This window comes from Condylostylus longicornis, unplaced genomic scaffold, assembly GCF_029603195.1.
Source record: "Condylostylus longicornis isolate FDR11 unplaced genomic scaffold, ASM2960319v2 ptg000072l, whole genome shotgun sequence".
Classification (NCBI taxonomy): Eukaryota; Metazoa; Arthropoda; class Insecta; order Diptera; family Dolichopodidae; genus Condylostylus; species Condylostylus longicornis.
Window position 1 is genome coordinate 1,172,177 of NW_026578040.1, and position 14,201 is coordinate 1,186,377.

General features: G+C 27.8%; 1 protein-coding gene across 9 annotated transcripts in view; it reads right to left on the reverse strand.

The window, feature by feature from the left end:
- The window catches only part of LOC129612456 (E3 ubiquitin-protein ligase lubel), a 29,273-nt gene extending 15,072 nt beyond the window's left edge, over positions 1–14,201 (reverse strand). For 5 of the 9 annotated variants that reach the window (XM_055526062.1, XM_055526059.1, XM_055526061.1 and 2 more), the window contains exons 1-11: positions 13,634–14,188; positions 5,003–5,074; positions 4,762–4,942; positions 4,543–4,691; positions 4,338–4,469; positions 3,394–3,687; positions 3,085–3,333; positions 2,781–3,024; positions 1,599–2,708; positions 394–656; positions 171–335 (exon numbers count right to left, since the gene is read on the reverse strand). In XM_055526062.1, coding sequence (XP_055382037.1) covers positions 171–335; positions 394–656; positions 1,599–2,708; positions 2,781–3,024; positions 3,085–3,333; positions 3,394–3,687; positions 4,338–4,469; positions 4,543–4,691; positions 4,762–4,942; positions 5,003–5,074; positions 13,634–13,639 — 2,865 coding nt within the window. In that variant the 5' untranslated portion in view covers positions 13,640–14,188. Of the gene's footprint in view, positions 1–170; positions 336–393; positions 657–1,598; positions 2,709–2,780; positions 3,025–3,084; positions 3,334–3,393; positions 3,688–4,337; positions 4,470–4,542; positions 4,692–4,761; positions 4,943–5,002; positions 5,075–13,633 lie in introns of all 9 variants that reach the window. The other 4 variants (XM_055526055.1, XM_055526056.1, XM_055526058.1 and 1 more) reach the window with 4 other exon arrangements.

Sequence of the window (14,201 nt, forward strand, 5' to 3'; positions counted from 1 at the left end):
CTATAAAATTTAAATTTATTTCTACAAAATTTGAAGTTTAAAAATTATAGATTAAAATAGTTTGGTTACTATATTGTAAATAATTTTTGAATTCAATAAAATTTGTAAAATGAAATCGAAATCCAGGTTTTTATGATTCATCAACCCACACATTTGTTTCTCTTTCTTACCTGAACTTCATTTTGATTATTAAGTATTAATGATGGACTATTAGAATTTTCTCTTACATGTTGTGTAGGACTTGCAATGGAATATGATCGGCCACTTTTGAACAGTGGTTCGTCGATAATATGTTGTTCTTTATATAATTTAGGTTGTGGTAAAACATCGTAAGTCTATAAATATAGAACTTAATAATATGTTTACTAGTAGTTACATATGAATAAAAATTACTTGTGTAGAAATACTTTGGGGGGGTGGTGATGTTCCTGTTGAAACTGATGTACTATCTTTTGTTTTGTTGTTGATTTCTCTTGGTGGGGATGGTCCACAGGCTGTTGAGGTTTTGCATTTTTGTTGATTCGTCGATGTTTCATTGTCCGTTGACATATTTCTTTCATTGTGACGTTTAGTGGCTTCAGCAGCATTTTTAATATCCTCTTCTAGAGTAGCCCAAATATCGTCAAGTGACATATTATTATTAATAACAGTTCCAGCTTAGAAATTTAATATACACATACAATACATCAAACATCAAATGGATTAAATTTGAAAGATGAAACGAGCATATGAGTTAACAAAATAAAAACCAAAAAAAGGGAAGAAAAAAAAGAATGTTACAACACAAAACAACTGTAAATAAGGAGGATTTAATTTTTTTTTTATTACTAAAAAGTATCTACAATTTTTTTATATGTACGTATGTTGGTATATTTTGAGCTTTACACATAGGCGTAAAAAAATTTTAATTTCATTGTATTTTAATGCCAATAAAGGAAATAAACAAACATTGTTTCTACGAGTAATAAGATTATGTATTGAAATTTTCTTTTCTAATTGTATACATTGTTTATGAAAGTCTCAGATTTCATTTTGTTTATGACTAAATTAATTATTTGCTAATGATTAAATTAATTACAAATTTAATTAGGTAAAGAAAATTATATACACACTCAAAGTAATAAATAATTAGAGGCATCAAGAGTTCATTTTGATTAACTAATGTAAAAGAAATAATATCTTAAATTTACAACGCACATTCATTAAAATATTTTGCAACAAAAAGGTTGCTGTATTAGCAAAAGTTTTATAAGGTTTAGTACAATATTGAAAATGAATTTTGGTAAGACATTATATTCGAGGATATTTTTTAATATACCTCTTGATGTCTCTATCACAATACTTTTTACTTATAACATTTAACTATAACATAAACGATCAAAATTAATTTAAACCACATTAAAAGAAGCTTTGATTTACAATTCCCGATATTATACAATACAGGCTAAATAAATGTGGTTGTAAATTTAATTAAAAAATGTAAAAAAGCAATAAAATTAAATATGTCTCAACAAATTCAGAAGAAATAGTGTTATAAAAACAATCTCTTGATTATGTGCCCTTAGTTCCAGCTCTAAATGAAATCTTTTTATGCATACCTTTCTTTTTAGCTCCATTTAATTGTTCAGAATCATCTTGAGATTGAGAAATTTTCGTTGTACTTAGTTGTTTCGATATATTGTCCATGTCTTTTTTATCGATTTTTTTATTAGTTATAGTTATTGATGTAGATGATGGTGTGCTGGTTGATATTGATGTTTTTGTTAAAGTTTTTTCATTTTTTTTTTGTGCCAACAAAGCATTAGATTTTACTGTGGAAAGGTTTTCATTTTTTTTGGGGGGCGATAAACTTTTCTTATTATTATTTATTGGTTTAACAGGTGATCTAATTGGAGTTTTACAACAAACCGCACAAATTTTACAATTTGCTTCATTTACAAAAGTACAGAACTCACACTCCCAATCATGATCGGGTGTTGATGGGGGCGGGCCGAGTGATGGTATTTCATCAACTGTCTTTTTATTATTGTCATTATTGTTATCTTCTTCAGATTCATCTTCTGATTCTTCATCTCCTTCCTCTGATTCTTCTGTAGCTTCTGCGGGCTTGGATATGGGAATAACTTTTTTAATTATTTCTTTAGCATTTGACTGTTCTTTTTGTTTGGAAAGTTTTTCTTGAATTTTTGCTTGAACAAGGGCTTTCGTTGGTGGTTCGTTTTCAGAGTCCGGAGTCAAAGGTGAATCAGAAAACCCTTTTCCTTTAGATGAGTTAGATTCTCGTTCGGAACGACCCCTTACTGATGCTGCCGAAGATTTTTTCATTGAACTTAACTCGTTTTGTGCTATATTTTTACGATTAATGTTCTGCCTATCATTCGAATCTCGTGGAATACCTGCTGTAGATATTGATTTTGATCTTGAATTCGCCTTGTTTGAGTATTCATCAACTTCGTCGTCATAGCTTTGTGAAGTTAAAGAACCTTTACGATGATTTCTTCTTCTTTGGCCTGGTAATTCTGATCTATGAGATCGTATAGACCTTCTGTCATCTTCAGAATCTTCATCATCTGTTAATTCATGTTCTATGTAACTACTTCGTTTATGGCGACTAGACATCATAGATTTTCTGGATTTGATACTCAATGCTGGTGAGCCAGCTCTGGATCCAACTCTTGATCTTGGGGGACGTGGTAGTGTCATCATACCTATATTTTGAAATTTTCCATCAATTAATGAATTCAATTGTTTCAATAAAATATTGAAAATAAAAAGTTTACCATTCATTAATGGATACGGGTAGGGAAACATATTTGGTGGTCCATTCCAATTATTAAACCAAGTTGGTGGAGGCCCCATCATCGGATGTTGCTGAGTAGGATAATAACCTGGAGGCATATTTAAGCTCATATTAGAACCATGTAAGTTTTGAGGAGAGCCTTCCATCCAGTTATCTCGGCCACAACAGTGACTCCAACCTTGATGGTTACAGCCAGCACAATTTATTTGAGCCATAGATTGAGCCTTTAAACAAAATGTTTTTGTAATTAGAAAAGCTAACAAAAAAATTCTTATGATATGTACTTGTCCCATATTGTTCCAAGGTTTCATTGGCATTTGTCTTTGATTTTCTATTTGACTAAGATTAAATACTGAAGCACTTGCGCGCATTGGTGGCCTTACTTGTTGTATTGAATCCATTTGGCGATGTTGATGTGGATAGCCATTAAATGAACTATCTATAGATGGTCTTTGATTTGGCATATTCATTCCTGAAGACATACTTCCAGATCTTAAACGGCTAGGTGAAGAAGGAATTGACCAGTCTGACATCTGTTTTGTACAAAATAAATAAAAACTTTATAATTTTCATTCTGCCTTTATTCGGACTACCTGATCGTTTAGTTGACTTGTACTATTCATTTTAGATCCTTCAGCTTTCAATTCTTGATGTTGTCGATAGCGCTGTTGCAACAGTGCCATTTTACTCAGCGTAGCAGTAGCTTTGTTCTTTATTTTTTCTAATGTTATTGATGGAGGTTTCTGAATTGAATCAAATACCGATTTACTGTTTGGTGTACTAGATCTTGACGATGATCCTTGTGTAGGTGTCTCTGGTAATGGTCGATTACTATGATTTACTTGTGTCCTTTTAAGAGTCCCATTTTGTTGAGGTTGTAAAACTAGCTAAAGTAAAGAATTATGAAGTAATAAAATATTGCTTTGGAGCTTAATTCTTTATAAGTGTTTAGACAGTACTGATGATTAAATACGTTATGATTGCGTAATAATTTTTTCATTTTCATATCTTTTCTTGAATAGAAATGAAAATTAAAGTGTGAGTTTTTTTTAATAACAACAAAAATCACTTTGTTATTCCGAAAAATTTATTGAATATAAAAATTACACTTTAAAAATTGTTTACAAAATTAATAAATCAAAATACAAAATTATTACAGTGCAACTTAATTTTAAATAGTTTTTATTTTGGAAAACAAGATCCCTTAAGAATTTTATATGATAAATTATTTTCAAGCTATCTTGGCTTCGCAGGTTAAGTCCATGGCTATTTGAGACAAGATTTTTGAAAATAAATTTTTCAAAGGTTGAATATTATGAGTGTTTTGTTAAGTTTGGAATGAATGCTGTACAATCGCTTTGAAATAGTATAATTTAATTAAAAAATTACTAAAAAAATCTCTGAAGTTAAATAAATCGATGGTTATTGCTTCATCATTATATGCAATTTACAATTGCACTTTGTATAACTTTAAAGTTTATTTATGTGCATATTAATTTTTTTTGTATTAGTTTTAAAGGATGTTGCAATGTCCTACCTGATCTCTTCTCATTGGTAAAGGTGATGGAAACGCTTTTTTATTACGGCGAGGTGGTGGCACAGGAGCCGAAAATTGAAGATCCGTTTTTGGTGGTAAAGGTGGTTTAATACACTGCGATTTTTCCATAGCCTATAAATGTTCAACCAGCAAACAAATTATTAATTGCACAATTATAAAACAATAATTACTAAACAAAATTTACCTTTCGAACATGTGTCTGACGTTTTGGATGCTTGTGAAACATATCGTCACATGATGCACAAAATATTTGATTACCACATTGATCACAACTGACCCAGGGGTTAGGTGAACCACAAAGTTGACATTTAAGGCCGTCGGCTCTTTTTACATCTATATATTTTAAATTATCACAATAAGAAGAATCGTAAAAGAAAAAGAAATTAATTGAAATATAGCTCACCAGGTGTATTTGATCGAATTGGAGCTGCATTGGAGTACTGCTGACTCGAAAACTCGATGACTTCATAATCTGGTTCAATATGATTCGATTTTTTCGGTAAAGGTGGTGGTGGCAATTGTTTTTGAAATTGACCTGGTGGTGCAGCTGGTGGTTTGGGTCCTACACGATCATGTGTTTCGTTCTAAAAGTTTATGTCAGATGAATTATATATAGAATTTTATTTCATTAGAAAGGTACTCACAACCCAATTTGGCATTGGGCGATCTGACGACATCATTCGCATATTTATAGATTTCGAAGATCCGTTTACATGCTAGAAAAAATTAAATTATACTGAAAATATTTGCTCAATATTTATTTTATTTTATGAATAAAATTTTGAAGTTCAAAGATTCTTGAAGAAATTTTTTAGATTTTCCCTCAATTTAAGTTTATTATAAATTAAATCAAGTACATATGTATGCATGTATGCATATGCCAAGTTCTTTATGTGTACATAAACATAATCTACAGAAAAAATGTGTTTATAAATGTGGGTGTATTACGTATTGAAGGGGTTTATGTTTAATAGCATTTATTAAATTAATGAAAATATAAACAAATACATGCACGGAATACATTTTTTTTAACATATGTTACGTATATACTTAACGAAGTACGAAAATTTGAAAAAAATTCTGTAGCTCAAGGTTAGGACTACAACCAAATTGTTTTTGTTCTGAATTATACTTCACTTAAAGTCATAAAAATTAACATGTTAGTGTATGTATTTTCATGGTATAGATATATAAATATATTCATCTAGTTTTCCTCAATAGAAATAAATTGTAATAGTAAAAATCATAAGGATTGTCTTGCGACGTTAAGAGAAACAATTAATTAAAGCTATTCGAGGACGCTTGAGATTTTTGTTTAATCCAAACAAAAGCTTTGGTCTCTTCCGATTTTTAATTTTTTCTTGCAAAAAGCATTCTATACGAACTTCTTTAAATCGAATTCTTGCATATGTTCTGGTCGCAATTTATAAATTAGACTTAACATTTCATTAAAATAAACATTTTTCTAAAATAAACCAAACAAATTTCTGTCGTTAAAATTGAATTTTTGGTTAAAACTTTAGAACCCCTAATTATTAAATTTTAACTTAGTTGTTTTAGTAAAAAATAATAAGCTTTGTCTCATGAGCGTATTTTTTACCAAGAATTATTATTTAATTTTTTGATAAGTCGTATATGTAACATATTTTATTTTTAATTTTTTATATATGTATTTTTATGATATTTTTTAGTCGAGTTATTTAGTTTTAACTAGCCTTATTATTTCTTACAACTTATCTGAGTTACTTTTTATTTACCGCATTGTATACAATAAGGTAGGTCATGTGAATGCACTTAATTTCACATTTCTGTCTGTCAGTCTGTTTGTGGAGATCAGTATCTCAAGTTCGGTTGAACCGATTTTGATAAATTTTTATATAGGAGTTTACTTTCAGGGTGAGACAGTTTGGTCAACTTTTGGAATATGTCAGTCTCAGGAACTGGATGACTGATTTACTACGGGCTGATTTTACATTTTTGATTATTTTTAAGAAGTTTTACAGCCGATTATATCGTGTTCGTTTGACAATTCAAGAAACCAGGTAACCTTTGGGAGAAATCAGGAGTCAGTAACTAGATTTTTACTTTGGGCCAAATTATTTATATTTTTGCGTATGTGAAAAGAAATAATCAATTATTTTGTTTGAAAATTAATATTTAAATTCAGGGTGTGAAAGCAATGAAGTTATAAATTTTTTGGGAATATCAGGGCTCCAAAACTGAACTTTTACTAGGGCTTTTGTTTGGTACATGAAGTAACTGACGAATTCGGGTAGCACAAAGCGAAACTCTACTAAGAGCCAAATTTACTTTTCTAGTATGTTAACTAAAAGTTTACCAGTGTTCTTAAAATTTGAAAGAATTGTTTAAAAGGCATTTTCATAACCTTGTGCAACATTTTTGCTTAACTAGACACTTTGCGTGAAGGGACCTTTTACAATAAAAGACATTCAAAAGCGGCATTTTCAGCGCAAATTATTATAACGGCATAAACTGATTGGTTTGATTAGACATAGTGGTTTAACATTTTGTTACAAAGTATCAAAATCATCTAAATAAACTAAGGATAACCTAAAATTGAAAAATTTTCTTCCTGTATAATAATCCAACTGTTAATTTCTACAAACTTATATAATAAAATTTACTATCCCTAAAAAAAAAGGGATACGCTATGAAAAACGCAGGTTGAAAATGATTATTTAAACAGCGATTTGATCATCGAAATATGTGCACGTGCTAAATGTGCACATCGTCCTATTCAATGATAATGTTAAATATATCATACTAATTATGTTATATCATAATACATACATACTAATTATGTTATAAACGACGTCAATTTTTTAATTATTTGTTGCAATGAAACTAGAAGTATTAATCAAATTTTGCAAACGCAGAAAGGCAGAGGCTTGCTTCTCCTATAGTTTATTTCGTTAGAAGAAAATTTTTTTCCAACTCCACCACCTCTCAAGTTATCACCTCTTGAAATTTGTAAAATTTGAATTTTTGACGGCTTATATTTCCGAAACCGCAACCTTTTTCAAATTTCTATAAACGCAAAAAGCTAACGGTAAATTCTATGACATTAAAAAATACAATTATTTTTCTTAACTCACGCAATTAACCATTAAAATGGAGCGATATGTTAAGCCCTCTTTAACTTAATTTTTTCTTTATTTGAAAGACTGCATAAATCGTTCATCCTAAATATACGCAATCCTATAAATAGTTTCGTTTATGAATGAAAATAATTTCAATAGTGTGGTAAATATACATACAAAGAAGTACTTTCACTTGTTGAAGGGAAAAGTGCTACAATACAAACCATTGGTTTGACCCAACTTTATTTGTATTACAAAACAATAAAAGTAAGAAAGAGTCAAAAAACTTTGATGTAGAAATTCAGAAGAAAAAGAAAAATATTAGATTAATGTAGGAGTTTTTTTGGCAATTTTTCAAAAACGATTAAAATAAATTATTATGTATTGAAAAATATAAAAATTTTATATTAGACTTAACTAATAAAATGCTAATGCTTATTTTAAGGTTGTGTTTACGTAATTGCTCTGCCCGATATCAGCTTAAGAAAATTCTTTTTATCATAATTTTTTATTGAATATTTTGAATGGATTTATTTATTTATTTTTCCATAAATTTTTTTGTGTAAATGATCCAGATGATACCACTAATATCGTAACTTCTCCTATATGATAAAATTCTTAATATATCCTTAAAATAAAAATGTCAATTTTACTGCTTATTATGAATGTACAATTTATGATGTGAAATTTTCTTTTTGAAAAATATGAGCCTATATTATTGTATTCTGTTGTGCTCTTATTATGGATATAGAGAAAAAAAGGCTTCAGAGAAGAGATCATGAAGTGTTCTAAAAATTTTGTTTAGGAACCTTTTCTAAAATCGACCCTGCAATACTGAGAGTCTGAAGAAAATTCCTGAAAAAATATAATAATGAACAAGAATCTGAAAAAGGTTATGAGAGGTCAATGGAAAAGTTATCAAATATAATTTTATGTCGAAAAAGCATATGCCTCTGTAAGTTTTTCTAGAAACTTTTTTGAAAATCGGGTTCGGTTTACTATACCTCGAAGAACATAAAATTATATATTATATATCCTATTAAATATTTAGCTGCAAGATCTGTTTTGATGGCTTTTGCTAAATATTTCTTAGGATCATTTTCGGAGTCTGTTAAATTTACTTTCTTTAATTTTACTTACTTGGAGCCTCTGCGTTTAACCTAGTAATTCTTTACATTCCCTACACAACAATTCAGTATTGTTTTTATTTAAGGAGTTTATTTATAAGAATAACCCTTTACCTTAAGTTAAGGTAAACGATTATACATAACGTATACTGTAAAGATTTATATAAGGATTTATATTTTTAAGATAATATGTGTTTATTTCTGTTAAAGTTTAATTTTAAATACATACATATATAAGAATAATTTGGTGATTTTACATCAGATTAGATTTAGATTAAACCAAAAACTGAAGAAAATGGGATGTGTAATCGAAATCGGATTTTAGATTTAAATGATTAAGGTATTAATTGAATCAGATGTGTATTTGTGAGATATGAATCAGGTGATATTATCTGAGATGAAATCGTATACATAGTCTGGTGTGTAATTGTTATCCAACATGGAAACGAGCTGGTATTTAAAAGTTAAAATAAGAAACTGAACATGAAATAATGTTGAAAGATGCAATAGGATTAGGGTTTAATTTACTTTTATAACAATTGACCTTTACATTCAATGATTGTTTAGGTATGAATTATTTTATTTATAAACTTATCGCATACGTTACATATTTTTTCATGCTTACATAAAATGTCAGAAGTGTTAATAAATTTTGTAATTATTGTAACAATCGAATTTTAAATAAATTTTTGAAATTTCGCAGAAATTATTGTAAATTACAAAATTGTACCCAATTTTTCATAATTTTTATTTTTAGAAGCCTAATGTAATGTGTATGCATATGTATGTAATTAAATATGCAGAATTAAAAATTTAGTTATTAAAACATTAGCTCATTTTCATACATTAATTTTCTTTTTACCGACCGCATTGCATACAATAAGGGAGGTGATATGATGGCAACAAATTTTGCACACCGAGTTTTCTATGGGAATGCACTTCTTCATAGTAGGGAAGCGTAAATAAACTATTTTTAGCAACCTGTTGATCTGTCTTACTGTGTGTGCACTCGTGTGTCTCAAGTTTGGCTGAACTGATTTTAATGAAATTTTATATGTAAGTTTATTTTGATTATTGCACAGATTGAGTAGCTTTTGGGATAAATCAGGCCTCGGGAACCGATCATTTTAACGGGCTGATCTGTGAGCCGATTTTACATTTTTTATCATATCTACGAAACGAATTGATGGAATTTCTTGAAATTTAATATTTGAGGTCTGGGTGTTACCAGTAGTTACTGATAAATTTTTAGTATAATTCGGACGGTACAAAATGAAACTCTACTAAGACCCAAATCCACATTTTTCTAGGTATGTTAACTAAAAGCTTATTAGTGTTCTTAAAATTGTAAAGAAGTGTTTAAAACGCACTTTCATAATCTTCTGGAATACTTTTACTAATCTAGACAATATACATTGCGGTCGGTTATGCGCTCTCATATCAGATTTTTTTTCACGCAGCACTTGAAATTTTAAAATAGATGTTTACGTTGAATTTTTAATATAATGATTGTAGGCATGTATACTATTTTATATGTATTTATAGATTTTTCCGAAATAATGTTGTTTTACCAAACTCAAAATAAAAAACATTTTTAATTCAATGGTAGTCTCATTAATGAAACAAACTGTCTATGATATTATTATTGATGTCCTAAAAAATTTTATTTCAAGTTTCCACTTTTTTATTTTAATGTAAACTGTTTCTTTCTTACGAGCTCTTATAAATGGAATAAGGAAGTGATTTCAGAATAATAATTTTTTTCTCTTAATTTATTGGCCTGATCTATTTGGCAACGGTATTATCTTTATGAAAAAGAAACTAACACAATTTTATTTATACACACACTCACAAATATACACATTTGTAAATGCATATATGAACCTATACCTATACAACTAGTGTTTTTTCATACTACATATGCACTAGCAATATGGAGTATATGTACATAATAAAAATTTGTATTTATATACAGAGTGATTCAAAAAGTATACAGCAATAATATATACTTTTGCTTAAAAATTTTTAGAAGTTTCAAAACATTTCATATGAAATTGTCGTTATAAAGAAAACTAAAAAAACGTAAAAATGTAAAAACGGGAATTTTTCTTAACTTAGGATGCTTGCTGTTCCGAAAGTACATCAAATGCAAACTAAAGTAAAATGTTGATTTTAATAATTATGTACATTAGTAATTTAATGTTAATATTTCTTGTGTTTTTTCTAGTAAACCTTTTATAATTTTAGTATATGATAATTTAATGAAATGAGTTCAATGAAAACCAATTTTATATTTATGATTTATGCATAGTACAGGGTAACTAATATGGACATTCTTTATATTACGTCATTATTATGTGCGTCACATAACATTTAAGCCGTTTATTAGCTGTCTTAAATACTGTTTTTAGAAGCTTTTATTTTTTTGGGACGCGGCTTATGAACAAAAAAACTTGGATAAGTAGAAATTATGAGAAAACTCTTTAAACTTATGTATCTTTTAAACCATTGATATTTGGCCCACACTCCGGAACAAAAGTGTTGCCCGTTTTCGGCTCTTTAACCAGTGGTATATATTTCTTATACTTTTTTGAACTACCCTGTAGCTTTTGTGTACGCATGTACCTATTTATTTACGTACGCACATATTTATTTATTTATTTATAACTTCAATTTACTCTTCTAAATACACATATGTTCTATGTACTCGTAGGTATCACGATTTACGAATTCATATTATACTTCACTAATTATATGATCTTCTAGTTGCTCTAAAAAAATAAAATAACCAACATGCATATATGTGTATGTATGTGTATGTGTGTATGTAAGTATAGAAAACAAAAATATTTTTAATTTTGGCTTTTCCCGTGATGATTTTACTGTGCGTTCGAAAAATTTTGTGAACAGATGAACATTTGAAAATAAATTTTTATTTTGTGTTTTTGCAGTGAATTCGTACAAATCTAAATTCTAATAATCTATTTCTGTTTCGAATAAAAGGGAAATTCGTTTATTGGGATTTCGATAAATTAGTTTCAATTTTTTTTAGTTTTCGTGCCAAGTAAATTTTGATTAAATGTTTATAAACATTATGTTTTCCTTAAGAATTGTTAAACATTGTTTTTCATATTTGCATGCAATTTTTGAACGTGTGTTATAGGATGTATTTATGTCTCCATAGACATAAACATAATTTATATAACGCCGTATGCAAGGGTATTGAACCAAGGATTAATAGTCTGATCGTGTATCTCACTTTTTACTCACTTTTTGTTCGCTTTCAAATCAGATTTTTAAGTTTTTTGAATTTATGTATATTCCCTTTTTCCAATAAGATAACTCATTTTGACAATTGGATTTTTGTTTTTTCAAATTATCAGCTGATCGTCTCATTTTCAAAAACAAAGTGAATAAATTATACAAATATATGATAGTTACTCACTTTCCGAGTAAAATAGCACGATCAGGCCCTAAAGTTTTTGAATAAAAAATTGAATTTAAAAAGAAATTTGAAAAAAACAAAACAAAAAATTATAATGTGAATTGCTTTCAAATACCATACTAGAGTCACAAATTGAAAACAAAAAATAAAAAATATTTCTATCGGATTAGAATTAGTTGAAAACTAGATAAAAGAAATAGTCTTAATAATAAATGAACTTTATACTTTGTTTTTACAATTTAAACATGTGCAAGAAACTTTGTGTACCTACTTTTTAGCACTTTTCCAGAAATTTATGAAAAAAATACTTAAGAAAAAAAAAAGAAGCTTATTTCTTTGGAAAAAAATTTTTACCTATCTCCCCCCCTCCAAAGAAGATATACCCCTCCAAAACCGTAAAAATGACATTTTGTAACTATTTATTGCAGTGAAGCCATAAGCATTTTTCAAATTTTGCAAACGCAGAAAGGCAGTGGCTTGCTTCTTATATCGTGGCATACTATAGTTAAACTGTGAGAAAACAAAATGGTCGTTCAAATTTAGCAGCTTTTAGACACTAATAAAAAGTTAGAAGAAATTTTTTTTCCATTTCCACCCCCTCTCAAATTATCGCCCCTTGAAATTTGTAAAATTTGAATTTTTGACGCCTTATATTTCCGAAACCGCAACCTTTTTCAAATTTCTATAAACGCAAAAATCTAACGGTAAATTCCGTGACATTAAAAAATATAATTATTTTTCTTAACTCACGCAATTAAACCTTAAAACTGAACATTGTGTTAACCCCTCTTTAAATTAATTTTTGCTTTCGTATATGAATGAAAATAATTTTAATAGTGTGGTAGGTATACATAGACTGTATTTAAAAGAAGTACTTTCACTTGTTGAAGGGAAAAGTGCTACAATAAAAACCATTGGTTTGGCCCAACTTTATTACATTAAAATATAAGATTTGCATTTATATATTAAGATTTGGAATTAATGAAAATTTGGGTATATTAAAAGCTTAACACTCAATTTAACTTCAAACACATGTTTTGGGGGAAGATATACATTTCTTGTCAGTGGAACTAAAATTTATAGTACCAGTCTTAAAATTATTTTAAAATAAAACATTAATTTTTCAAACAGTGATTTACTATACTTTTTTAGCAACGTATAATGCCAAAAAAATCAATGAGAAAATGTTGTAATTTGTATTTTGTTTTGTAACTTAAATTTTTAAGTTACAAAAAAAGAAACCCTCTAACTTCTGAAAATCGCGTGACTAATATCATTAGAAAATTATCGAATAAATTAAAAAATGGTAAAAAAAATTGTCATAAAACTCTTAATTCAACTTTAATATTCAAGTCAATATTTTTATCACATAAATAAAATTGGTAGAAAAATTAAATCATAGACAGAAACTATGCTGTATATTCCATTAAATTATTTTCAATAAAAATAATTGAATAGGTTAGGAATAATTAAATTTCGGTATTTTAGCATCGATCTTAATTTTTAAATAAACATTTAGTTCAATGGTTTTTAATATAAATAAAAATAAAATAGTATTAAACATTTAAATAAAAATATAAAGTGTATCGGCTATGAACTTACACTCATTTTTTGGTATGCTTTTTTTATTTTAAATTTTAATCCTTTTTGTGTTTTTTTTATTTATTTATTTATATTTCATAATAAAATAAAAATATCCCGGGAATTGACAAATATTCACAAAGGTGTGCACATATGCACGTACTTATATTATGTACGTTGGTATGTATATATGCAAAATTTTATTTTTAACTTTAATATTTGGTTATTTTTAAAGAACTTATTTTTTTTCTTAAGAATTGAATTTTAAGATATTTTTCACAGCACCAAAAATATGTGCATATATTATTTTAATTTTGAATCAGGAAAATGAAAAAAAAGAAATAAAGAAAATTATTTTTAATATATTTTTAATTGTCTATTTCAAATTAAAAAAAATAATTAATATTTTTTTTATTTAAGAACTTTTCGCAAACAGAGTTTTATACATGCAACGAACGTTTAAAAAGGTATATGTGTATGTATATATGAAAACGGTTTTATTTAAACTTATGTAATTGGACCGCCTATTTACCGTTAAAAACCGAACCGCTCGTTTTCAATACTATTTAGTAAATAAAATTAAGAATAA